This window comes from Megascapheus bottae, chromosome X, assembly GCF_031878675.1.
Source record: "Megascapheus bottae isolate mThoBot1 chromosome X, mThoBot2.hap1, whole genome shotgun sequence".
Lineage (NCBI taxonomy): Eukaryota > Metazoa > Chordata > Mammalia > Rodentia > Geomyidae > Megascapheus > Megascapheus bottae.
The window spans coordinates 103,826,329-103,852,162 of NC_143547.1; the positions used below are offsets into that span (position 1 = coordinate 103,826,329).

Sequence of the window (25,834 nt, forward strand, 5' to 3'; positions counted from 1 at the left end):
ATACGTGTGGTGAAGGCAAAACTATTGTTACATATGACTAGAAACCTTCCTTTCATTCCAGCGCTGTTCAACATTGTCTGTTTTATCAGTGGCTTTATTTCTAGCATCTCCATTAGAGATATATGTGCAAGCATATTCTAAATGACTTTGAATTGTATTCCGGGAACTTTAAATATTTCCCAATTTAATAAAGCACCACTGAAAATCACACACCATTCTCAATTACTGGGCCTTGGTTATTGTTTAATCATTAGAACCCTGCAAAAGAATGAATAAAGGTTGGAGATGGATTTTTTTCCATGACTATAAACTTAGTTAACACAACCTGAACTTATCAGAATGCAGTTCTGGGGGTCAAGAGTGTGAAATGAGTCTCATTGGGCTGTGCTGGAAGTACTGAGGAAGAATCTGCTGTCTTGTCCTTCTGTACCTTCTAGTATTTATGTACATTCCTTGGACTTGGCCTCCTTCCGCTATCTTCCAAGAGAACATTGTCAAGAAGTTCAGAAGAGGAGACAGGAAGAATGAGTTCCAAGCTAGCCTGGGCTACCTACAGAATTTGAAGCCCGTTTAGACTACCTACTGTAATAATGTGTCAAAAACAAACAACAACAACAACCAAAAAAATGCAAGGTGCAGGCGGCTTGTACCTGGGACCTTAGCTACTTAGAAATGTGAGACTTGGAAGATTTTAATTCCAAGCCAGTGTGGGTAGAAAAGTCTGAAACAATTTCCAGGAAATGAGCAAAATCCATGCTGGAGGCATGAATGAAGTGGATGTGCTAGCCATGAGGAAGAAAGCTCATCAAAAGCATAAGATCCTTAAGTTTAATCCTTGGTACAAAAAAAAGAAAAACACAGAAAGAAGAAAACTGAAAAACAAAGGAAATAAACCCAACTTTGTTGGAATGGATCTTTCTCTCACTAGATTCAGTCTACTAAGGTTTCTATTTGAAGCAGGTGAATTAGTCACTCAATCCTCCTTTTCTAGGTAGGGTATTTATTCTAATGTACCTTTGTTCTGCCTATCACCAGAAGGATTCTAGGTGGCACACTCCCAACACATTCCTGTTTGGCAGCCATCCTTGCCTCTGTCCCTATGAGTATCTTTGTGCTCTACACCCCACCTCTCTCACACGTTATGTGTCATCTCCTTTTTCCTTCCATCCATTCTCCTGTCCTTCTGTTTATCTCTCACCCTTTTGCTCTTTTCTCCTCATTTTCTCTTAGTTTCTCCTACTCATTCTATAAAACATATAAGAATCTCACACATAATACTGACCAATTTATTATAGTGTTTCTTAATCTCACATTGGGTTACACTCACGTCCTTGCTACAACTATATCTTTGTCCTTTTCAGCAAAAAACATTGTTAAGGTGTCTTTTATTTCCCTATCTCTTCCTTCAGTATCAGCTCATGGCATGTGGTCTCTTCTGTCACCCCTAGAAAGTGTTCTTGAAAGATGAACCAACTATTTTTGTCCATAAATCTAAAGAATTTTCAGTTCTTGAGATTCCTAAAGTCAACAGCAGCAGGTGACAGCACTAAACTAATTCTCCTATCATTTACAAATAATCTCTTCCATCCACCTATAGCAGAACCTCTTTCTAAGCTCCCTTGTCCTTTTCTTGTAGCATTCTCAGTCTCCCTGACCTTGTTCCACAGACATCCCTCGATTTACCTGGCCCTGCTCCTCTTAGTATCTCTCTGAGCCACATTTTCTTCTCTGTGTGAACTCCTTTCCATGGCGGTATATATTTGGTATAGGCAGAGGAAGCTCAGGGGAACCTAACAGTTTGGTTACAGTCTGATGGAGCTTGATCCTTGATTGTTGTCTTGAGTTCAAATCTTACTCTTGAGTTCAAGACCTAGATAATCGGTTATTCAAACATGCTTCTATGAAGTATACTACAAAGATATATTCATCTTCATAAGTCCAGTGCTCAGCTCATCATCTACCATGAAAACTTGTGACGTGCCCACCATCTTACAGTGTTACACTCTCCTGATAATCATTAGAAAATATCTCTTCCTTGCTTGGAGGATAAGGGATAAAAGCCTTCCTCTGAAATTACAGTGATTTTTACATGTGACCTGTGTGTCTATCCTCTCTCTCTAGTGTCATCTAATAGCTTCTTCCTCTTTCAGTCTCATCTGTATTTTTAGTTTTAATTCTTGGACATATTTTCCTTTATTTGATCATCTTCTCTCTCTTTTCCCTTTCTCCTTCCTGTCCTCCTTCCATCTGTCTCTCCCTTTTCCCTCCGCCCACTGTATGACTTCTTTTTTAAATTATTTTTATCCCATTTTGGACAAAGGCAGGCTTATTATTCCCTCAAAGCCATAGTATGTTGGCCATGTTCAAACTCTGGAACTGATTGCCAGCTGAGGTAACTCTTGACTAGCATACTAGTCTTGGGCATAATTCTTGCTTACCATAACCACTTACTTTAGCCTGGAAAGGTTGACTGTAACTCATCATATGGCATCAGATAAGCATGGACATGGCTTTAAGAGACTGGAAAACTCCAGATTCAGGAGCAAATGTTCCTGAGACCAGTGTAAATGAAATATAGTGAACGAGATTTGGATTTCATTAGCTGATACTATTTATATCAGGGACTCATTAACTCTACTTTCCTAGTCAACATTCATTAGATTTCCCCAGATCTCCTTTCATGAAGAGGCAGGAAAGATATCCAGTAACTGGTATAATTTCAGGCTTCAGCGCTATTTTAACAACTAAAAAACCCAACAGCATATATGTGGAATGCAGATGAAGACCTCAGCTTGGTACAGCTTTCAAAATTATAGTGAGAGTGTAATTATATTGAACAAGTTACAATGTGACATGTTCACCATTAGTAGCATCTTCCATGCATTTTCTGTTCACTTGATCCTTTGATGACTTAGAGTAAGAAGATGCACTTGTTTGTAGCAAGGCTGGAGAAAGATATCAAGGATAGGAAACTTAGTAGATAATTTGAGAGGGTGTGTGGGGTTGGGACCTATTATAGGAGAACAATGCAAGGAGTGACGCTGAGCAAGACGCATTTTACTCATAAATTGACATATTGAATTGAAAGCCTTTTGCATAACAACTTAAAGGTAATTTTTTTAAATGATGTGAAAACTTAGGTTTAAAGAAAGTTGACTTGGAATGGAGTTACCAGTCACCTGTGCCAACTTTCTTTAATGTCTTTTTCTTCTTATGACAAAGTTTGAATTTTTATTTGGTAAGTATTTTCTGAGTTGTGGACTATGCTTGCGCTCTACTCTGAGGCATACCATGACACTTCTCTCCTACACTGCTTGATCTGGTGTGAAACTACAATATTAGGTTAGTGATAACAATACAAAATGGAATGGGAGTATACACTGTGGTAAGACATCCAGTGTGGAAGGACAAAGGTCTGAGTACTGTGACTTTTTAGGTGAGAAATGAGGGATGAGCTCTATCTAAGTAAGGAAAGACCCTGTGTAATTACTGGAGTCAATAGTTCTTTAACCTTTACAGCTCATCTGTCAGTTGGCGAGTTGAGATCCCCATTCCCTAGGCATCTATCTGCAATATTCTTCATCTTTCTATTTCAGATTTGACGTTTGCCTTTATGGACAACTAATGTGACTTTATCTTGCTACAGGATAACTGGTCACATAGAACAAGGAAATGTGGCATCCACATCCAGATGTTCTAGTCAATGCCATAAACCACTACTGGCTTAATTGAAGTCAACTTTCTTGATGTATTGAAAAATTAAGAAAGGACTGTATTATGTTGGAGTAGTTATATGCACAATAAGAGATAGTTGGAGTGTACATTAGCTAAAGTTTATCAAGATTGATCTGGTCACTCAGGGAAAGTGTAGCAAAGGAAACAACTGGTTAAACACTGTCAGGAATCTTAGTTAGCCTTTAAGGAAAAGGAGAAGCTGAGTAGAGAAAACAATAGAAACAAAAAGATAGTGGGGGAAAGTGGGGCTATCAGGAGACTATGGTGTCATGGAAACCAAAGAGCAATTTTCAAGGATAGAGAACTTGTCCACAGTGTCAAATGCTGCTGACAGGTCAAGTGACATAACTGAAAATGCCTTTAGGTTTCAGTAGCAAGGGCAGTGGTGACTCAGCGAGACCAGCTCCACTGAAAGCACATAACAGAATCAGAAACCTTTGGGAGGGGAAGTGCAGTGTTGAAGAATAAAGGAGGGGCTAGGCTTAATAAACACACCAGAGACTACTTTTTATCTATTACAGAAAAGGTGGAAGAACTGATCTACGATTTCCAAGAGGTCTATTTTGTCAGATGTCTGAGTATGTCGATTGTCTTCTGAGCTAGAAGTTTGGAGGGAAAACAAAGGAAGAGGTGTGTTTCATCTCCATTCTGCATTATCAAGTTATCTAGGATCCCCTACCTTGAACTAGCACTGTTTTAACTTTCTAAATTTCAGATTGAATGGTTTCCATGCTCAAGCTGGACCTGGGCCACTAATAATCCTACATTTCTTCCACCTAGACCTCAAAGCATAGATACAGTGGTACATTGTGGCAGGAAGTTGGAAAGATCATTGTTTCAGCTATACCATACTTGTATCCATAGGTATTGCTCCCAAACTATTTTTACTTGAGGCTTAATCCAATTCTTGGTACTTAATCAAAGCTTCCAGAATATCTTGTGTTACACAGAACTCAAGGGCAGTGTTTGTGGTCCTAAAGTGAGCTGGTATGAGGGCAGCCAAGAGCCAGGATAGGACCACTTTGAATATGATGACACTTAGGAACAGAGCACGTAACCAAGTAAGAGGGTGGAAAGTATAGTGTGTTCTGATCATAATCTGGGAAATGATGTATCTGCTCGGAGGAGAGACTTGACGAACATTACACAGCAACTGTAATGGGATTGTCATGGGACATAAATCTCACTGCTCTTGCAACAATCAGTTATTGGACTAAGGCAGAGGGAAGGCAGAACAGGTATAGGTTAACCCATTTGTGGCAATATAGGTGGCCCTGAAGGACATTATGTTAAGTGCAATAAGCCAAAGAAGAACAAATGTTCTATGATTTCATCAATATGCGAATTGTAAAAAAAAAAAACCAAACCGAAAAACACATCAAAGTCTCAATAACCCCCACCTTCATATAAATAGACTTATACATTTATCAAAACAGCGTATACTTTAAATGCATACAATATAAGCTTTGTTTTGGTTTTTAAGGAAAGGCAGGAGGCCCATTTTCCCATCAACAAGGGCAGTCAGTATTGACACGATTAGTGCTTTTGTACTAAAAGGAGTCTGTATACTTAGAAGCTATTGAAGCTTAAGAGGACCTGACCTCCACTTCTGGGATCCCTTTGACACAATGTCCCACAATTGCATGTTATTTCAATGACGTAATAGACCTGTTTCACACATTCAGGGTCATGGTGTATCTCCCTTTTAAGCCCAACCTGGAGTACCTTCTGAAAGGAGTTGTAACAAAAATTTATCCTGGATTACCAAGTTGGTATGCTTGAAGCTTTCAGAGGGATCTTGTGCTCATGTATGCCCTTATATTCTTTCATCAATATTCTGGCAAAGGGAACTCATGGATCATTAAATTCCCAGATTTAAAAGCTTAAAGAAGCAAACAATTATTTAATTAGGAAAAACGAAAGTGGCATAAAATCGAACACATTTATCAGTACAGGGATGTCATTGGAATGGCTTCAGAAGTCTACACATTTTAGTTGCTTGATCTATTACCATCTCTGATGATGGTCTCACTAGTTTGCTTACCAATACCACCCTGAAGAAATCCTAGTCCAAGTATCTCTTCTCTAGATTAGCACTCAGTTATTCAATAAGTAATTATCATCAACTATGTGCTAGACAGTACTCTAGAAAAGTATAGGGTAATATTTAAGGATCTCCTGGGACTAGGGTGCTCCCCCCCCTCTCTCTCTCCCTCTCTCCCTCTCTCTCTCTCGCTCTCTCTCTCTCTCTCTCTCTCTCTCTCTCTCTCTCTCTCTCTCTCTCTCTCTCTCTCTCTCTCCACCCCTTCTCTATTTCTCTCTTTCTCTATAACAAAAAGTACTCAAGGATACTGGTACCAGTTTGGGGCAGAATCAGTGTTTCAAATTATAGGGATAGTGAGTAACACAAATGTTAACCAAATAAAGTAGAAATGTTTCCCTAAAACTGGAAGACCAGATTTTAGAAGCTAAGTGTATTCAGAAGGTTTTTAAGGAGATGAGAACACTTAAATACTGGTATTGATTGAGTTGGTTGTCTCCTGTGTCCCACAAAGATGTACTGAGTATATGATTAAATGAGCTGGGAACTGTGGGATTGCTGCATTACTAGGGCTGAAACATATACCTAGGGTCAGATTGTCCAAGTTCTTCCTTTTATTTTTGACAAGAAGATATTTTTATGGTATGAAATATTCTCCCAACGAGATTTTCCCATCACACAGGAGCCAGATAATTTCTCAACCAGGTCTTATGATATCAGATTTCAGATTTGTTCTAACTGCAAGATGGGTTATCATCCATTTCCCAACTCAATAGCTCAACTCACTTTACTCTGCCTGGTGATTATTCTCCAACATAGCTATTGCCTATGGGGGATAGTCATCAAATGGAGGGGGAAAGATTTTGTATAGAATCACAGTTTATCTGTGTTTGTTCCATAGGATTAAATGAAAATAGCAGGGAACCCAATACAGCTATTTCCTTCTGTTTCATATTGTATGATAAGACATTTGAGAATGATGGAACGAGTAACTCAGAAACAGTGGAGCTGTGGATGGACATGTTAAATTGTAACAATCTTTTACAATAAGTTCAATTTTAAGAAGAAGAAGGTAAGGGATGACTTCACCTAAGAGGTAGTGTGGTGATGCATTGGTAACCTGGTTTGTTGAATAGTAATGCCTTTATATACTAGTTAAACATAAAAAGTTAGTATTTTCTGAAAAAGAAATTAGAGGTGGTGCTAGTGTGTGTGTGTGTGTGTGTGTGTGTGTGTGTGTGTGTGTGTGTGTGTGTGTGTATGTTGAGGACAGTGAAAGAACACAGTAAGGGCTGGGTCTATATTAGGAAAGGAGGCATCAATAAAAGTTTTCCAACCAGAAAATAATTCAGAAAGGGTTTAATAAACAGCCGCTAAACATTGCACCAAAGCATTTAGAAACACAATTTCTACAGAGAGGCAAAGGTCAGGTTTCCATTCTAAATCTCCTAAGACAATCATGAACAGCCCCACCCATCCCACCCCCCCATCCCCACATATCCACAAAAGTACACTCTTCTAGTCACAGATTTATCTACAGACACAGTCTTAGGAATTGTGGGATTGACATGCATTATCCCAGCAATGGCAAGGAAGCAGGGCAGAGGGGAAGAATGGAAGGAAAGGCAACCAGCAGCTAATGAGATACCCCTTAGGAGAGGAGAGGAGATGCGTTTTGTTCAGAGGGTGGAAAGGGAGATTTGCTTGCGGCGCCATCTGTGCCTTTGCCTTGGAATTCTACAAGTATTCACATCCAAAGTGGCTGGGGCTGCCGTCATAAACAGTCTCATTCCCTTCAGCCAGGACTACTAGAAATGGGCTTCTTGGCTGACACAGCGTAACTTTCAAAAGACCTTTGTGGTGTCCAAACCTCCCTCATGACCAAGAAGGCCCTGCTGACATTGTGCTCATTCAGAGGTCAATGTAGACCTGGCTTCTCAGTCTTCCCTTCATTTTGGCCTTTCGAAAGGGGTGTGAGATAGTTCTTTATTGAAGACACTTGTAATGAGTCCAGATAAATTATTCAAACTTCTGGAACTCAGTTAATCTACCTTATAAAAATTTTGTATTTATTCCTGTCCGTTTTACTCACACTGAGATCAAATGGCTTCTAAATAATACATTATAAAATCGGTAATAAAGATAATGATTTAGTCAAGTCAAAAAAATGACTAGAGATATTTATATGAACCTGCAATTCCCTCCTTGTAAGAATTGCCATCTGCAGACGATCAGAGATGCTGGATATGGAGAGAACAAAGCGCTCCGGTGTTGGTGAGGGAGGGAGGTGGAGTGGGAGGGATGTGGAAGGAGGAGTCTGACTTTCATCTCCCAGTGGCCCTTTCTTTACAGTCATAATCCAGTCTTTATTTCCTACTCCCTCTTTTTATTGCCAAGCCAGTATTTTTTAGGGAGATGAAGCTGTTCTCTCTCTCCCCTATTGTTTAAGAATTCTTGTGCTGACAATGAACTAGGTCTTTTGGTTCTTGTCTCTATATTTTCTTTTAAAATTTTTGACCTTTTTTTTTTCCTTATGAGTTTGTAGGCAGTAATGCCCCCAAACTCAACAGTGTTCTAGCTGGTTACAAAGAGGGACAAAGGAATTGGGGGAAGAGGGCTTTCTTGAAGAACAGACATGTCAAGGAGGGTACATCTTTTCTGAGGTGCCAGAATTGTTGGAGCCCGCTATCTTGATGCCACGTTGTTCCACATAGTCTGTTTGGGCTATACATGGTTGATAATGGCAAACTTGAATTGTCACTAAGGACTTCAAAGCCAAGATGGGAATTTTGGCCGCGTTCAGAGGTTAACACTGGCTTATTGTGCTATCTGTTCTTGTGCCTGGTAGGTATTATTATAGATGGGCATAGAAGGCAGTGGACAGGAGTCTATGGGATAGCGCAGCCTGGTTCTGTCGTGAGTTTAAAATTACTTGATTGAAACAATCAGAATATCATCCTGGATCTCTCAAACATCCAAGGCCTCCACTATAGGGAGTAGCATCTTCCTGTTCTTTCTGCAGTGGTCACATTGTAACAAAATACATGCAGTACCCTCAGCTTGGGGACACTGGCAGACTAAGATGAGCAACTGGCAGTGTTTAACTTTGACAGTATACTAAGCAACGTTCCAGGGACAGGATTTATTTTTCACTGAGATTCATAAATATGAATTGACTTTCACAGCTTGGAAGAGGATTAGAAAGAATCCTGAAACATGAGAAGTGGAGCTGTGGGGTTTGGGAGCCTGGATGCTTCATGGGGATATACAGCACTGCCTGTTACTACCTACTGCTTTCGAATCATGCCCTTGATAGCTGACTCCCGGTTTACATAGGTAGCCCAGTACACCAGATTGAATATGGCAAAGAGCACAGGGAAGATGATGCGCGAAATTTTGTCAACCTTGCTAACACTGTTGTAGGTCTTGGTCTCCGTCGGGCTGTCCTGCACATAGGTGGTCTTGGGGGAAGCAATGATTGTTGGCGTTGAGGAGGCACTGGGAGTAGCTCCTTTGGAGATGGTAGGAAACTCGGTGTCCTTGGCCAGATTGATGGGGTAGGTGGTCCCCACGATGTTGAAAGTAGTGCTCGTTTTCTTTGTCGGGGCTGCTGGTGTTTTCTTCTAAAGACCAGGAAAAAGAAGGCAAAGGGGAAGAACAAAAGCTAGTTAATTCATTCCACAGTGCCTTGGGAGGCCACAGGGAGAAAGAGCCATGAGAGAAGCTCTCATACAAGGCCTAGGGACCCACTATGTAGCCAGGTTTGTGCCTACTGCTACTCATTTGAAAATGGAAGATGTGTATCCATCCTGGCTTTGTACCTATGTGGCTTTGGCTAAGTCATTTTGCCTCCTGGAGAATTCAGTTTATCGCTAAAATAAAAATCAAATGATTTGGCAGAGTATGAAGAGTATGAAGAGGATTGCAAGACAGCATAGTGATACGAAGCTCTGGAAAAGTGTGCAATATTCTACATCCGCATCGCATGACTTCATCCACACAGCAACCCTGTGAGGACGGTAGCTGAGATTATTCTCATTTTACACATGAGAAAACTCAGCCACAGACTAAATGGCAGAACCTACACTAGTAATCTGGGCCCTTGGCTTTCATCCAGGGCTATACTCCGCTGCTTTGTAGAAGCACGAGCCATCTTTTAGTTACCTAAGTAATAGCTCCAAAAGGCTGTAACCGCCACTCCCTGTGAGGAAAAGAGCATGGTAAGTCTGCAGGACCATTTTGTGTTATACTCACAATGGTTACCTGCATCATTACAACAACACTCCATCCTTCATGCAGGGGAAATGTAGTCAGCAAGCTGAGAGACCAACCAGACTTTCTATTTTTGTGAAGCTACATGTAGGAGCCACGGCCTCCTCACAGAGCTAAGCAAATGACCCTTTCAGACACAAACAACAAGGCCAGGACAGCTATAGAGGACTATACACTTTTCTAGAAGGTTGCATTTATTTTTCAGACTAAAAATACCACAAACAAACAGTAGAAAGGCAGTACACACATGTCCATCTGTTCTCACATATATGTAGTTAGTGAATATATGGACTATTATTGTACCTCCCATTTTGCAGAATAGGGAAGAGGAGGGAATTTTAAGGCCTGCATCAGAAAAGACAGCACATGGCTACTAGCTCATTGTCTACACACAACTTGCTGTGACACTAACTCATTTTGTCCCTCTAGTGTTTGGTGGATCTAAAGAAAAGAGGATATAGATGCATTGCACAAATGCCACAGTTTTGGACTCCTCATATGCCCTTTCTTTTCTTTCCCCCTTTCTTCTTTTCTACATTATTGTGCCTGATGACGTTTTGCTTCCCAGTTTCAAGGAAGCATGTCATATTTCTTTCTTTCCTAGATGTGTCTGCTCCTCTTCTCCTTGGCTGTCTGTTTTCTTCTCTTCTTATTTCTTTTCTTCTGTACTGCATAGTTCACACCCTTTTAATCTTTCTCCTTGAGACATCATTCCAGGTTTACATTCCTGATACTAAAAATAAATTTGGCTAAACACTTTTGGATTATCTACTGGGCCAAGAACTATTTAGGATTAAAACATGTGGTAAGGGATGACACTGATCAAGAGGCATTGTATTTACAAACTGACATGTTGACTTCAAACACCTTTGTAAAATCATTTAAAGATAATTTAAAAATGTGAAATAGAAGGAAGAAATTATAAAATGAAACAAATGGAATTTAAAATCAATAAAACATAAATAGATAAATTATATCAGCTTCAGTTTCTGTTTCCTAGAAGCTCTCAGACCATTGTGGGAGAGAGTCTTATGAACACATCTCCATCGTATGATGTGTTATAGAGCTCCAACAGCGAGGAGCAAATATTTATGGGAATTTACTAGTGGAACAGACCAAGTACCTAAGGTTTTGGGGAAAGTGGTTCAGAAAACACAATGGGATTTTTGGCTGAGGAAATGCTGAAGAGCAGGAAAGACCACATCATAGGCCCAAGGCACAGTTTGCCAAGAAGTTTGCTCAATGGCATGATACTATGGACAAGCAGAGGGAAGTTCTAGAAAGTCCCTGTGAGACTCTCATCTCCAATTAATCACAAGAAAACCAGAAGTAGCACTGTGACTCAAGTAATAGAGTGTTAGCTCCTGCACTGCCTGCTACTGGAGGCTTTAGTGTTTTTCTGCCAGCCAGGGGAACTGTGTAAGATGAGGGAGCATTGGTATAAGTAAATAAACAGTGTGACTAATAGGACATTTAAAAACCAATGCTGTTTTTTTGTTGTTGAGGATTACAGTCACATTACTACATGTAGGAGGATAGAACCACACGATTTCTAAGGACCTGGTAAATGCTTTAAATACTACATGAGACTCATTTATAATTACCAAAGTCATTGTGTGAATAGAACCCTGTTGTTAAATGCTCTTGCTATTAAATAAAATAGTGTTTTACTTGTTTTCCTACTTACTTATTAATTTGCTTAGCAATTTCTTTTTCCCCATGGGTAAACCAAAAATGAAGAAAAGTTAAAAAAATCAAATAAAGGCTCTACCTTAAATTTGCTACATTTCATGCTATTTCATTTAGTCATCTCATGATCAGGTCTCCAAAACAGTCATTTGAAATAATAAATACTTTCTTTACCTCTGTGATATTTTGTGTTCTACAGGTATGATGAAACAGCAATTGATTTCATCACAGGGAGTTTTATACAATGAAGGAAAATTACTTTTTAATTTCTCACTATTTCCAACAAAACACATTTTAAGTGGCTGCTATAATTTTGCCTTCACTGTTAAATAAACAACTCAGAGTAAAAGTTGTGATAGTGACAACAGGAGAACAGTAGATAGAGACTAATGGGGAATGGTTTCCCAATTCTGCATCTAATATTTAACATATTCTCTTTGCTCAGAAATTTGGTAGATACACATTGACTTTGACCAACTTGGCGTTTTATTATTACATCCCTTCTCAGCTGCCTGGCTAAGACTTACAATGAATGTTTATTTCAATGAAAAATGAACCCCTCTGGAAATTCTCAAGGTGATTGATTCTAAACCTGTGCTACACAGGAACCATTATCTATAATCATCTTGAGGTAATGTCTATGCTAAAAGGCTGAAATGTAATCTTGCAAAAAAAATTGTCTCAAGCAGTGTGATTTCAGAACCAGAATGTCTTCCTCTTGTAAGAGCCATTTTAAGGTTAGGTGATAACAAGTTTTATAGATAAATGCATACACAACTCAACAGTCCTCTTCAGATGCACATCTGTCATTTTCTCTTCCCAAAGTGCTAATTAGATATCTATTAGATCCTAAATGTATTTGAAACCCAATAAACACTTACATTGGGCATACACTAACACCATTTGGTGCCTCTTCTGTAAACCCCCATTATAGGCACTCCAAGTATTAGATCTCAATTTCCGGAATGGTGTAAAGTAATGGAATATATATGCTATGTGAGATTCAAAGATGAACAAATCAACAATAACAAAGTCAATGCAATTTTTAAATTAGAATAGGAATCCTCCAAAGAAACTATTAACACAAATGGCCAACAGACACATAAAAAGATGCTCAACACTACTAGCTATTAGGAAAATGCAAATCAAAATCAGAATGGCATACACACCCAAATCTATCAAGATACCTACTATTTAAAAACAAGATGGAGTGTTACAGTGCAAAAATGTAATTCTAACTACTACATAGGTAGAGGCAAGAGGATAGTGAGTCTGAGACCAGCCCAGGCAAAATTAGTGTTGACACCCTTTCTCAAAAGCATCATGCAAACAAGAGAACTAGGTAGATGGCTCAAGTGGTAGACTGCTTGCCCAGCATATGTGAGGCCTTTGGTTCAACTCCAATTATTTACTGCACAAAACCCATGAATAAAAAGACTTGGCAAGGATATGGAGAAATTGGAAACTTTGTTCACAATTAGAAATGCATAATGGGGGTCAGGAGTTTGGCATACTGATAAGAGTGCTTGTCTAGCATGCAAAAAGACCAGGGTTCCATTCCCTGGTATCATATACATAGGAAAAAACTGGAAGTGGTGATGTGACTCAGTGGTAGATTTTTAGCCTTGAGAAAGCCCGAGGACAGTGCTCAGGCTTTGAGTTCAGGCCTCAGGACTGGCAAAAATCAACCCCCCCAACAAACAAACAAACAAACAAAACTTTGGGCTGGGTACTGGTGGTCAGGCCTGTAATCCTAGCTACTCAGGAGTCTGAGATCTGAGGATTGTGATTCAAAGCCAGCGTGAGCGTGAAAGTCCATGAGAATCTTATCTCCAATTAAACACCAGAAAACTGGAAATGGTGCTATGGCTCAAGTGGTAGAGTGCTAGTCTTGAGCTGAAAAGCTCAAGGACAGTGTCCAGCCCTAGATTTCAAGGCCCACTGCCCACAAAAAGATGCACAAGGACATGATCGATAAGGAAAATGATATAGTGCATTCTCAAGAAACTACTAATACAAGTCAGGTGCTAGTCTCAAACTAATAATCTTTACTACTCAGGAGTCTGAGATCTGCATAATTCCAATTTGATGCCTTCCTGAGGAAAAATGAGAAAGACTCTTCCAAATTAAGCCAGACCAGAGCCATAATTTACCTGGCAGAATGCCAGCTCATAAGCAAGAAAATTAAGGATGAATCCCTGATTTCAAATTCCAGTAGTGGCAAAAAATAGGAAGGAAGGAAGTTAGGAAGGCATGAAGAAATGAATGGACAGAGTGTGGGGGGGCAGAGTGAGAGAGACACAGAGAGAGAGGGAGAGAGAGAGACAGAGACAGAGACAGAGACAAGAAATGAGGGAGAGAGGAAGGAAAAGAGGAAAGTGAGGAGGAAGGAAAAGAGGGAAGGAGGAAAGGTCTTATGCTTTTACACTTCAGAACTTTTATAACTATATGTAAGAATTCATATGTCATCTATCACGTGTTACTCTCATGTATTAGTCTTTGAATTTCAGCTTGCCCTTTCAAATTTCAGAAATTCTTTTTTATTCCCAATTCTAAAAATACTCTTCTCCTAACTAGCATTAATTGCTACTGGATTACATGTTTGAATCATTGGTGACAACATTTTCAGGGGTTAGAGTCAAAGAACAAGCAGCACAAATTCTTGCCAGAGGGCTCCAGTCAGGTTGATGTCAATCCATCAGTGAATTCTATTTGACTTCTATTGGGAAACTAACCACAGTAGCTTCAATATATTATTTCATCCTCTTTCTATTGATCATGGGAACATAATAAAAATTATATCAAATTGTCTTGAAAAAGCTGTGGGAATACTTCGGATACTAGTTTATTAAAATTTATAAAAAAAAGTTTGTGATGTTGTTTTGACATGATTTGTTTTCTTAGAGAATTCAAGCTGTATATTAGCCATTGTTGCTAACTGCTTTTAAAAACTATCTAGAAATCTTTCAGTTTACCACTGAAGACTCAGGACACCTTTGCTCCCTTCTCTTTGGAACCAATCAAAAACAATAAACAAGATGAAGATTTTGTTGTTTTGGTTTCATGTTGCTTGGCTTTATACCCAGGGTTGTGCATATGCTCAGCAAGCCTACTATCACTGAACTACATCCCCAGCCCCCAGACTTAATTTTTGATGAATCTTTTATAATATCCCAAAGTAAGGGCTTCTGAATAATTGAAAATGAGGCCAAGGTGAAAGATGCACTGAGAATACTGCTTTTCTGTTCTTTATATCAAGAACAGAATCTCAATAAGTAGATAAAGTAGTCTAAGAGAAGCAACAAATGATTCTTGTTTCATTCTGGCAGTGAGAGTTTCTTTGATTCTGTTTGGCCAGAACATAATGGCAAAGGAGGTAGAACTGGAGAATTAAGGGCTCTAATAACAAACATGCAACGCAGGCACATGCACATACACCTCTACCATACACAGACTGCTTTCGTATGAGTAAGGAAAACTTCTTACTGATTAGAAGCAGAGTAAATACAGGGAGTTTCCATAAGAGTTGATAGAGACAATCTATGATGTTTCAATTATGAATTGTATACTATTCACTTTCAAGTACTCACCACTGTCCTGCTTACTCATGGCAGTTCCTAAAATGATGCTTCTGAATTAATGCACACCATAGGGCTAATAAAGAAATTCTCATTGCAACTTCAAGTAATAACCAAAGAAAATTGATCATGGAAGGGATGAAATGCTGTGACATAAAGGAGGAAAATGGTCATCAAGCGATTACTGTAGAACTCATAGAATACATAAAAATACATTGTGAAAGATAATATAACTATATGACATGATACTAGTACCACAGATATCATTGAACATGATCAGGAATGCAAGAGTTAAGCTTGAGAAAATTGAGTGAAAATAAAATGGAAACAAGTTAAAAATTATTAGAGAAAAATGATAAATATAGAAGACCAAAAATTAAAAAAAACAATGCTATGTTAATCATAATCTTTCTTCTAGGAAGAAGACAGAGAAATACAAGGCCAAAAATGCATATGTCCTGGGAAAAATCCATATAGAATGATCAGGATATACCCATGTAAAAGGAACTGGCATTTAAAAGTAAAATGTATAGATTTAAGTAGATTTTCCTGTGATGTCCAAAGTTCTTAAGTTGGTCTTATATATATTTCTTAATGACAACATTCAGTGCCAGAAATAAGTATGCAAATCAATGTTTACAGTGTCATCAGAAAATGTGACCCATAAATGATATAATAGCTTAACTATAGTTCATAGCTCAACACAAAGACCAGATATTTTACATGTGCAGAAAAGTTCAAAATATGAGATTCCCATGAGACTTTCTTAAGGTTTTAGAAGATAGCCTTGAGGTAGGTAAGCAATGAATGGAAAATTGGATAAAAGGACTGTTCCCATTTAAATTTAAAAGTATAAAAACAGCTATAGGCTTTAGAGTTACTGTGGCAGAAAGAGAACACAACATAAATGTTACACAACTTGGCAAGACAAACAGTAACATAACAAAATTAGGCTGATAAAGAAAGAAGGCAGGATGCAGGATAAATATACCAATTTCTTTGTATCTTTTAATACATGTGTGGAGGCATGCACAGATTCAGATGATAACCAAGGATACAGAACAGTAAATAGATTTGAAGTGCAAAAAGTAACATCTAGGCTAAGTATAGTAAAACACTTTTTCTTAATTTATAGCAAAGTTGTGCTCCAATATGTAGTAAACATATATTTCCAATCTTGCCAAGTCCCCTTTCTGTATCTCTGGAATACATTATTCACCCGTGTCTACTAAATCTTTATTATCATTTGTCTTCCCTGTGATCCTTTGAAGTGTCCTAGAATCATTCTGGGGTCATGGTTGTCAGTTGTGTGTTCTTTTTATCTTTGGATAATCTTCATCGAGATGTAGATACCTAGACTAACTGTAAGCACGCAGGGGAAACACTATCGATTGAACTTCATTTATGATTAATTTCTACCAGTCTCATTTGCTTAATTTGTCTCTTCTTCCTCCTCTAGTAAGGAGGGAGGCAAAAAATTTAAAGACAGATAAGTCCTTCTATTAGGAATGCCATTCCACAAAAATCTAAATCTACATAGGGGATTCTAGGCGGCTTCTAGGGAGAAAAATAGCATTTCACTTGGGGCTTGAAGAAGGTAATCTTCAGTGGTCAAGGGGACAACAAAATAGCATTTTTAGTATAATACAAAATAAGTAAAGCAGAGAAGGACTGAGAGTCACGTGGGTTTGATTGTGAGGGGAACATGAAGAAATCGAGTGCAGAGATGGCCCTAGTCAAGTTGGTGTTCTGTTTATTTACTAGTGTGCAAGCTTCTGTGCAACTTTGTATCGTGGGTTTGTTTCCCTTGAGTCCAAAAGCATCACACCTATTTGAACTCATACTACAAGACACAAACTCTCCATGACACCAGACCTCTTTCCTTTATTCTCAGCCCAAATTCTAGATTGCAAAGAAGCACTCCAGTCAAGAGGTGGATTGATGACCCAGTGAATAGCACACAGCCCTGCTGAGTTATTGCAAGCTGTAGACTGCTCACTCCTGGTCCCAATACAGTCCTCTGAAAAAAGTGCTTCTCAGTCCCTCCTTTGCCGTGTCTCACCTTCGTCTCCATGGCCTCGGGCACCTTCTTGCCTTCCCAAGCCCAGCTCCTCTTGGTGAAGTAGTTGACAGTGGCAAATTCAATCAGCGCAGAAAATACGAAGGCATAACACACGGCTATGAACCAGTCCATGGCCGTGGCGTACGCCACTTTAGGCAAGGAGTTTCTGGCGCTGATACTCAATGTGGTCATGGTGAGAACAGTGGTGACACCTAAGAGAAAACATGACAACCAAATGGGTCTGAAAGACATTGAACTCATATTTAATGAGGTAACCAACTTCCTACTGAAAAGGAAGTGCTTTTTATTACCCAACTCAAGATATCTCCTTTATTTATGCATTTATTTATTCATTTGTGTTATTATGGATTGTAAAGGTGATAACATAGTAACTACTATAGCCCAGTTGGCACAATGATAGAAATCTTCACTGTAACACTTGTCATAGTTGTCCTCTGGCCCTGCTTAAACTTTTCTATTGAAGAATAACTAGCTTATGTCATCATAAGGGAGTTTTTAGATCAGGAAAGGTTATATGTGAGCTAAATCTGCATTTTCTAACCATCAGCCACTGGTTGAGGTCAATGATACTTCCGTTAAAGCACAGGAAATATCTAACTTCTGTTCTCTGTTACAGGCTTTCAAAGACCTGAAAGGGTGGCTGCAATGTTTTTGGCATTGCCCATTTCCAGTATGACCATAGAAATGTGTGCATTCCTCATGACTTCCTGTGATGGTCAACCCTCCCCTCATCCTAGTAGCTCTTCTACAGAATCCCCAAAGGAAGCCTCAAGTTCAGGGAATAATTATTTATAGAATTGAAGACCTTTATTTATAAAATCTATATCATATGCTTATATAGATTTGAATATTTGATATATTTAAATAACCACAAAAAGGGGAAAAGCATAGAAACTGTTGTAGATAAAAACTAATTTAAAGAAAAGATCTACATCATAATACATGACAGGACTACTGCATATGTGGTACCCTCTATAATGAACATGACTATTACTATTATTAATTTTTGTTTTTAATAATGTTATGATTTTATAGCAATAGTAGAATAATTATAGTATTGCTAACTACTGTAATGATAATTTCATACTTGTTTGAAATAATTATATAGTCTCCATGAGCACTATGCCACAATTTAGAAGTACTTGTGCTTACTTGTTTTGAATCTTGGCAACTCTTTTAACCTTTCTATGTCTTTGCTCTCTCCATGTATGAGTATTACCTACTATTTCTATATAGTAGCATTTTCATACTACAGTGGCTAAAACCAAAGTCATTCAAATTCAAACAGATGATTAGAACTTCATGCTGAGTGTTAGCAGGTTGAAAAGGATGAAAATGTGACCCCAGTCAAGTATATCAGGGATGAAAAACGAACAGAGAAAGCACTGAGGCTTATAATTACCCCGAGTTAGGCATGTGTATAGTAGCCTCTGTGCTTTCCTTCCTTATTTTGCTCTTATTTGCTGTGGATGTGAAAATCTAGATTAGACAAGGCTCAAAGCTATGTAAGTGAACCCTAAAAGAGCAGCTTTGCACCAACTACACAGGGAATAATCAAGAAAGAAAAATAAAAACACACTTTAAACCATATCAAGAATGAACCAAAAAGTTAATCATTGTAAAGGAATGATCAGAATTTGTGATCTCATAAATTCTGATAACAGACCTAAGGCTTAGTCATCCTCAGATCATTCCAAGGAAAGAGTGGTTTATGAAAAAAACAAGTTATCTCACTTGTGGTTACCATCAAATGCAGTTACCCACCCTGGCACATTCTTAGCAATGTAGTAGTGTTTGGTTGGAGAAAACTATACTACGACGTTTTCTGTCCTTTATTTCAGAAGAGATTTTTAGAGCTGTAGTCTCTGGGGCTTAATTAGAACTGTCATCTTATGTAGAGCTCTTGGCTACCCAGAGCCAACAGGACACTCAATCAAGCATTCAGTACACCTCATGGATAGACAGATTCAGCCTGTTTTCCAGAGATGATTCTTCAAGATTCATCTAGAAAGCCTTTCTTGGAACACTTCTAGTAATATATCCTTAACTGCCAAAAGAAATGTAACAGATAGCATGTATTTATTTAACCAAACTACATGTGTATTGAATGGAATAAATTTTAATCTGCAGAAAACATGTTGCATGTCTTTCTTTTACTAATTGTATCAGTAGTGTTGTCAAATATAGGTATTTATTGCTTCCTTTAATTTTAAAATATTACCAGTTGCCTATTTTGTGCTTTATGGAAGTAAATACTTGCGATACAAATTTTAAAACATTGCAGACCTAGCTGAGTGTGGTGGCTCACATCTGTAATCCTAGCCACTCAGGAAGCTGAGATCTGAGGATCACGGTTCAAAGCCAGCCCAGGCACTAAAGTCCATGAGACTCATCTCCAATTAACCTCTAGAAAATGGGAAGTGGCCCCGTAGCTCAAGGGGTAGGGTGGTAGCCTGGAGCTGAAGAGGTCAGGGACAATGACCAGGCCCAAGGGTAGGGTAGTAGCCTTGAGCTGAAAAGCTCAGGGACAACGCCCAGTCCCACAAGCAACAAAAAAATGCACATCCCACTGTTCAAAATGAGCCCCTGTGCTGTCCCCATGAAATGATCAGGATTAATCACGCTTCATGCACCTATTCATTTCACACATTCCTATGGGGAAAAAGCTACTTGTAAATTTTGTTTAGCAAAATACCTTGCTGAATCTGATCCTATAGTCCACTCTGCTACACTAATTTTTGGCATTTGTGGGATTTGAATTCAAGACCTGGATGTTGTCTCTGAGCCTTGTTGTACTCAAGGCTAGTGCTCTAGCACTTAAGACACAGCAACATATCCTCTGCTGCTCTATGACTAGTGAATTCACCTGTATTTTCAATTTCTTCACTGAATGCAAATGTTCTTTTTCTTAATAATTTAAAGTCAAGAGAACAAAATTTGGGTTCCACATTTCTTGATCTCTAGTTGTCCTTACATCCCTTCATGATCATGGTTTTGTGCAAATTTATGCTGCTTTGAGACATCTATTGTGTCATGACACCATGTTCTACTCTTTCTCCAAGTACCTTTATATAGGCCTTCACATCCTTGGTCTCAAGTAATCATTGATCGGCTTTCTTTCACTATGGATTACATTCCCCCTATAGGTTCACATTTCATATAAACATCCTACAGTATGCACACATTTGTGTTCTCTACATTCAGCTTGATATTTACATTTATCTATGTTATCACATCTATCTTTATTGTATTTCTTTTATTTTCAGAATAGTATTCCATTGTACTGATACAACAAATTTCTTTTTGTATTCAAATATTAAGGGGCATCTAAGTTATTTCTAAAGTTCAAGTACTATAAAAAAAAGGTACTTGAGGGGACAGGAGTTTGGCCTAGTGGTAGAATGCTTGCCTAGCATGTATGAAGACCCATGTTCAATTCCTCAGTACCACATACACAGAAAAAGCCAGAAGTTGTGCTGCGGCTCAAGTGGTAGAGCTGTAACCTTGAGAAAGTCCAAGGACAATGCTCAGGCCCTGAGTTCAAGCCCCAGGACTGGCAAAAAATAGTACTTGAATAATCTCATTTATATGTTTGTGTGAGCATCTGCTTTCATTTATCTTGGCAAATATCTAGCAGTAGAACTCCAACTCTGTATAGGAAAGCATATGAGTAGTTTTCTATAACATTGCCAAACTCATTTTTGAGGTACTTTATTATTTTGCATTCCTAGAAGAGGAAAAAGCAATTAGTTAGTGTGTATCCTTAATTTTTATGATTTTACCTGACACTTATCGTTTCCCCCCCAAACACAAGTCCACAGATCATTTAATTTCTATGCATCTCCATTTCAAGCTTTGATTATGCTATACCCTAATATTTTATTCTACATGTGCTTTTTTGCCATAGAAGCCACTGTTATTATTTCAGACATTTGATATTCATCTGCCACCCATATATATTTATTCTTTATCTTTGGTTGGTTGTGGGGCTTGAGTCTACCCTACCCCTTGAGCCACGGCACCACTTTCAGTTTTCTGGTGGTTCACTGGGGATAAGAATCTCATGGACTTTAGTGCCCAGGCTGGCTTTGAACTGGGATCCTTAGATCTCAGCCTCTTGACTAGGATTAAAAGTGTGAGTCACCCCACCTGGCCTCATTCTTCTTTTGAAAATAGATTTTTCAAGGCCAAGAGTGTTGCCTAGTGGTGGAGTGCTTGCCTAGCAGGAAGCCCTGGGTTCGATTCCCCAGAACCACATACAAAGAAAAAAGCTGGAAGTGGTTCTCTGGTTCAAGTGGTAGATCTCTAGCCTTGAGAAAGCCCAAGGACATTGCCCAGACCCTGAGTGCAAGCCTCAGGACTAGCAAATATATATTTATTTTTTTCAACCTTCCTTACAGGATATATTTCCATTTGTTTGAAGAATAAAATTTAGAACTTCCTTTAGTGACACTCTAACAATAATCAATGTTTAGCATTATGTTATTATTGTCTGAAAATATCTTTTGTTTCTGTGGAGGTCAGCTACCAATATATGTTAGAATTTGCAAAGCAATGTATCTTTTTACAAGAAACTCTTTAAAGTTTTCCTTGACTTTGATTTTCAGAGGATTCACTATGATATGTCCTTATTTACATCTATTTTAATCTATCTTACAGGAAGTTATGTTTTCCATAGTTTCCAATTATATTTTCATTGCTATTTTCCAGTAAATCCTGTACCTAATTTTATCCTGTATTTATTTTGAAAATTGAGGATTTATTCAGTTGTAAATTAAGTTTTTTTTAAAAAAAAGTTAAGAAATAACCACAAAGTCTATCACTACTCCATGTAAAGAATTTTTCTCTAATTCTACTCTTTTGGGAATTTGCTTTTTGCTCAGTTAATACTTAGGCCTCTGAAACAGAACCAAGGGAATACATACTCAGTTAAGAATAGTAACAGGAAAAAGAAAATTTATACACAAACAGTGCAGAGTTTTCAGTGTTGTGAATAAACAACTAAGTGTTCAAGCATACAAAAACTGTCTCAATTAAAATATTAAACATACCAATTGACAGTTAAGAATTGGAGGAATGATTGCAATAGAAATGAAGATATGGTTTCTAAAAAATTAGGGAACTGACAAAAGGATTCAGTGAAGAATGGGCATACATAAAACTGGTAAAATAGAGAAAGGAGAATTTCATAAGACTAAGCCAAATTTTAATAGTCTTGGAGAGCTATAAATATTAGGAATTCCTTTAATTTTTTTCTGTATTTTAGATACTTTTATTAGTCTTCATACCAAAGCAATACCACCTGAGACCCAAAACATATTGTTTTAAAATATACCACTATAATAGAAATTTATCCTGTATTTTTGTTTATATTTTTCCATCTTTTTTTTAGGTAATGTGTCCTATCCATATAGAAATCATTGAACTTTTACCTTCCAGTTCTACAATTTCAAATATCATTTCTCTTCACTCACTCATTCTCTCCCTCTTCCTTCTTCATTACATTTATTTTCTATGTATCACCCAAAATTTTCACATTACTTTTGCCTATTTAAATATATTCATTATGGCTGTCTGAAAGTTTACCCAATAAATCAAATATCTGGAGAATCAGCAGATTTGTATTTTAAATTGGGGTATAATATACATACACTAGAAAAAGAGTTTGTACATTTTTAAGTCTTTGGACAAATTAAACAGTTGTACAAGGGCTAACCAAATCAGTATATAAAACATGGAAGAATAAGTAATGATGGTATTGAGAAAGCTGTGGCTCCCTCCAAGGTGACAGATTGACTGAAAGTGGGCATAAGGAAACTTGTTGGAAATGTCTTACATAAATAAATTCATACAGTCTGTATTATTTTGTGTCTAGATCCTTCAGACTAATATGTTTTTGAGACTCATCCCTAACATTATATGAGTTAATAATCATCAATGTATTATCTCTCTCTCTCTCTCTCTCTCTCTCTCTCTCTCTCTCTCTCTCTCTCTCTCTCTCTGTATGTACGCATGTGCCCGTTATTTTATCTATGCATTTACACTTGGATATTTATTTTATTTTATTTATTTTTTTTTGCCAGTCCTGGGCTTGAGCTCAGAGCCTGAGCACTGTCCTTGGACTTTCTCAAGGCTAGAGCTCTACCACTTGAGCCTCAGCACCACTTCTGGCTTTTTTTTCTATGTATGTGGGGTACCGAGGAATTGAACCCGGGTCTTCATGCATGCTTGGCAAGCACTTTAACCACTAGGCCAAACTCCCGGCCCTACACTTGGATATTTTATAGTTTGGGGTTTTTATAAGTAAAATTCTTGTCATAATTCTTTTTTGAATTTTGCTTTAAACCTTAATTCTCTATTCATAAATTTTATTCTTTAAAACTCACTATTAAAATAATGAAGAGGCAAGCTTCAGTGCAGGAAAAACTGTAAGTAAAATATGTAACCAGTGCTCTTTGTACAACTACAAAAGAGCTGTAAAGATTACTGGAAAAAAATTTAATCAATTAAAATACATGAAAAGTTTGAATAGACAGACCCAGAAAAATGACACAATAAGCACAAATGAATGTCAAATAAGCACAAGTAAAAAGAAAAGATACTACTAGTCATTAATTGCAAACTTATATACCAATATAAGTTCACTTGTAAACTCTACAATGGCCAAAACAATAATGCAAAAGAAAATGGTAATATCAAACATCAGTGATAATACGATGAAACTAAAATTCTTATACAGTACCTATTGGAAATTCAAGTATTTTCACTATGTCTTATTATTTGATTTTGTAGATCATTTTGAACTCAAGGCTTGTACACTGTCCTTGAGCTCTTTTGCTAAAGTTATTGCTCTATAATTTTGAGCCACGGCTCCAAGTCTGATTACTTTTATTTATTTTTTATTTTCTTTTGTAAAATAAGGCATTACATATCACTTAATTTACCAGTATTATTCTTAGTTGATATTTACCTAAAACTAGTATGCAGAAGCTTAATTAATCATATTCATGACATTTAAAACTAGAAATACCTATTTTGTTCTTCAACTAATGAATGTGCATTAAAATATGGTATATTCGTTCAGTAACTTTTATCAGTAATTATAAACAAAAGAACCACTGATAAGTGCAATCTTAGATGTATTTTAATAAGCAAAAAAAGCACCAGACTTCAAAGTCTACATATATCATGTTTCCAGTCCCAGGACATTCTAGAAGAGATAAACCAGTAACAAATTCTTTTTTCCCCAGTCCTGGTGCTTGAGCTCAGGGCCTGAGCACTGTCCTTAGGCTTTCTCATGGCTAAAGCTCTACCACTTGAGCCACAGCACTACTTCTGGCTTTTTCTATGTATGTGGTTCTGAGGGATCGAACCCAGGGCTTCATGCATGCTAGGCAAGCACTTTACCACTAGGCAACATTGCTATCCCCTCATAGTTTTTTTTATAATTTTTTGGTAATTTTCATTTTACTTATGTATATATCTAGGAAAGAGAATATATTGTAACTTTATAAGAATCAGTTAAATTTATTTCCAAGCTTATGGTACTATTTTACATCCCTTCCAGCAATCTATGAAATCTAAAATTGTTCAAGATAGTTAGGAACAGATGTCTTCATGAGATTTTAGTTTACATTTCTTTCATAAAAATGCTGCTAAGGATCTCTTTGTATGCTTAGAGGAGCTTTTATATTCTCTGGTGAAATATTTCTTCATGTCTTCTGCTTAATTGTAAAACTGAATTCCTTGCATTTTTTTACTCAATTGTAAAAGCTCTTTTTCAAATTTAAATTTCCTTGTAAAGGTGATATATAGAGAGGTTACAGTTATATGAGTGAGGTAATGAGTACATTTATTTTTCCAGGCCTGTACTCAGGGCCTGAGCACTGTCCTTGGGCTTTCTCAAGGCTAAAATTCTACCACTAGAGCCATAGCACCACTTCTGTTTTTTTTGTCAGTCGTGGGGCTTGAAATCAGGGCCTGGGCACTGTCTTTATAGACACTTTTTGCTCAAGGCTAGTGCTCTACCATTTGAGCCACAGTGCCACTTCTGACTTTTTCTGTGTGTGTGGTTCTAGGGAATCGAACCCAGGGCTTCGTGCATGCTATGCAAGCACTCTAACACTAGGCCATGCTCCCCTCACATGAGTACATTTCTTTTTGAGCACTGTTACTCCCTCATTCATTTTCTCACTTTTTCTCCCCAGTTCCTTCCCCCCCAATTTGTAAAGTTCCTTTCCAACATAGTGTGTAATATCACTGTTGAATTGGTTCACCCTTCCCTTCTTTGAATCAGATAAAGTTTTATAGAAGACAAAGGGTACAGAAATCGAAAGCACTGACAACAGGAAATAAACCAAAGGAGAAATTAGAAAGAAAACAGAAATAACTGTCAGCAGTACAATAAAAATCTGTGAAGTAAGCCAGACCCAAAGA

The 25,834-nt window shown here is 37.8% G+C and overlaps 1 protein-coding gene across 3 annotated transcripts in view; it reads right to left on the reverse strand.

Moving 5' to 3' along the window:
- Positions 1–7,119: 7,119 nt before the first annotated feature.
- The window catches only part of Gabra3 (gamma-aminobutyric acid type A receptor subunit alpha3), a 157,782-nt gene continuing 139,067 nt past the window's right edge, over positions 7,120–25,834 (reverse strand). For all 3 annotated transcript variants that reach the window (XM_090326831.1, XM_090326830.1, XM_090326832.1), the window contains exons 9-10: positions 17,378–17,589; positions 7,120–9,399 (exon numbers count right to left, since the gene is read on the reverse strand). In XM_090326831.1, the coding sequence (XP_090182957.1) occupies positions 9,064–9,399; positions 17,378–17,589 (548 nt within the window). In that variant the 3' untranslated portion in view covers positions 7,120–9,063. The remainder of the gene's footprint in view (positions 9,400–17,377; positions 17,590–25,834) is intronic.